At 41.4% G+C, this 2198-nt stretch overlaps 1 protein-coding gene across 1 annotated transcript in view; it reads left to right on the plus strand.

Moving 5' to 3' along the window:
* Window positions 1–1876: 1876 nt before the first annotated feature.
* The window catches only part of SARC_07200 (hypothetical protein), a gene marked incomplete at both ends in the record, with an annotated part of 4913 nt that continues 4591 nt past the window's right edge, over window positions 1877–2198 (plus strand). Inside the window, one exon of the mRNA XM_014298867.1 lies at window positions 1877–2131. Within this exon, the coding sequence (XP_014154342.1) occupies window positions 1877–2131 (255 nt within the window). The remainder of the gene's footprint in view (window positions 2132–2198) is intronic.

The raw sequence follows: 2198 nt of genomic DNA on the forward strand, positions 1-2198 counted from the left end.
GAGCCTGGTATATACCACAGTGTATGTTTAATCAACATATAATTAGTTTGTGTTTTTTCTATCACCATATAAGTTAGTTTGTGTTTGTTTTATTACTATATAAATAAGTTTGTGTTTGTTCTATTACCATATAAATTAGTTTGTGTTTGTTTTATTGCTATATAAATTAGTTTGTGTTTGTTCTAGTTCATTATAAGTTAGTTTGTGTATGTTCTATTAACATGTGAATTAGCTTGTGTTCAGTGCAGCATTGTCATCCGCAAGGTTGTGGCGCCTTTCCAATCTCAAGCTTTGAGCACGCACACAAATACTTATTTGTGAGTCCTCTATGACACATATGACCCTGTGTGAAACCAATAGAACATTCGGCCTATTCCCATAGTATATTTGTGCCTGTTAAACACAGTGAGTGTGTGTCTGTGCTGTAATGTTTGCGAGTGTGCGTTCTCTCGATGACACATATGACCATGTGTGAAACCAATAGAACATTCGGCCTATTCCCATAGTATCTTTGTGTCTGTTAAACACAGTGAGTGTGTGTCTGTGCTGTAATGTTTGCGAGTGTGTGTTCACATCTCTCTATGACACACATGGTCCTGTGTGAACCCAATAGAACATTTTCCATTGTACCTTTGTGCCTGTAAACCACAGTGAGTGTGTTCTTATGCTGTAATCTGTGTGAAATTAATAGAACATTCGACCTATATCCATATCTATTGTACCTTTGTGCCTGTAAACCACAGTTTGTGTGTGCTTGTGCTGTAATCTGTGTGAAATTAATAGAACATTCGACCTATATCCATATCCATTGTACCTTTGTGCTGTAAACCACGGTGAGTGTGTGCTTGTGCTGTAATGTTTGGGGGGGTTATACATCCTCTATGGGTACCTTTGGTGTATTGTTCTTGTCTGATTCGGATCACATTTAATGTGCTCGTGTGCTCAGCAACGTTTGGGTATTGGTGCGTGTTGTAGTCATTATTCATGGAGTGTGTGATCTAGACGGTATTAACTTCAAGAGGATGATCCTATATGAACCACTAGGGCTTATGTTCCTTCAGTGGTACAATGGGGCGTACGGGTCTTTCTTTATAATATGCAGGGCCTTTTTCGCCGCTTTCGCGCATACGGTCCTCTTCGAGAGCATGGTCAGACCCTTTCCGCACCCACTCAGTCCCGGACATACGCACAAGCACACCTCATGCACACACGCACACATGCACACACACACACACACACACAAGCATGCCTGTATGCGTATCTTAAGGCGCGTATGGCTGCATACGTAAACGCCATTGAATGCAAAGGTGGCGGTCAACGTCTGTTTGCGAATGATGTCCGGCGTCTGTCCCCTCTGCGTATACGTTTTTGTAACGCTTTAGCATAACGTACTCTCACCCAGGCAGTCGCCCACCTATTCGCATGCACACACACCTGCGCGTTTGTGTAAATGAACGGGATGCTCTGCGGCGTATTTAAGCTCGATTTTTTTCTAGCCTCTTTTTCGTATCTATAGCCCAGTTGTGAGGGTCGGGTAGACCTTGATGCAAGAGCACAGCCAGATCTACTATGCAAACATACCTTAATTTCTAGCCATATGTATGTCTATCTATATGACTATATTACTGACTTTATCTATAACTATGTTCATGGTTTTATCTATGAATATATTCAAGTCTTTCATGATCTAGCCATATGTATGTCTATCTATATGGCTATGTTACTGACTTTATTTATAACTATGTTCATGGTTTTATCTATGACCATGTTCATGATTCTATCTATGACTATGTTCATGGTTTTATCTATGACTATATTAATGTCTTCCTTCATAACTACATTCCTGGCTTTATCCGTATGTGCGCAGGAGAATGTGATGTTCTACGGTACCTTTGGGATCATCTTTGGCGTTTTCTTTGTGTACATCGCCATCCGCGAGAGTCTGACTATGAAGAATCTAGTGGGCATTGGCATGGCTGCTAGTAACACGTGGGGGCTAACGGCTACAGTAGCGTTGCTGGGCTATGGGCTCGTAGACGTACCACGACGGTGGTGGGAGAGATGCCAGACAGAGAAGTGGATGGAGATACTGTACTTTGGGGTGGCCAAAGCTACCCAGGAGTTGGATGAGGTGGGTGGATTGTGCAGACCTGTATGAACTTATATATATATATATATATATATCTATATATATATAT

Source organism: Sphaeroforma arctica (genome assembly GCF_001186125.1).
Source record: "Sphaeroforma arctica JP610 unplaced genomic scaffold supercont1.555, whole genome shotgun sequence".
NCBI classification, from domain to species: domain Eukaryota; class Ichthyosporea; order Ichthyophonida; genus Sphaeroforma; species Sphaeroforma arctica.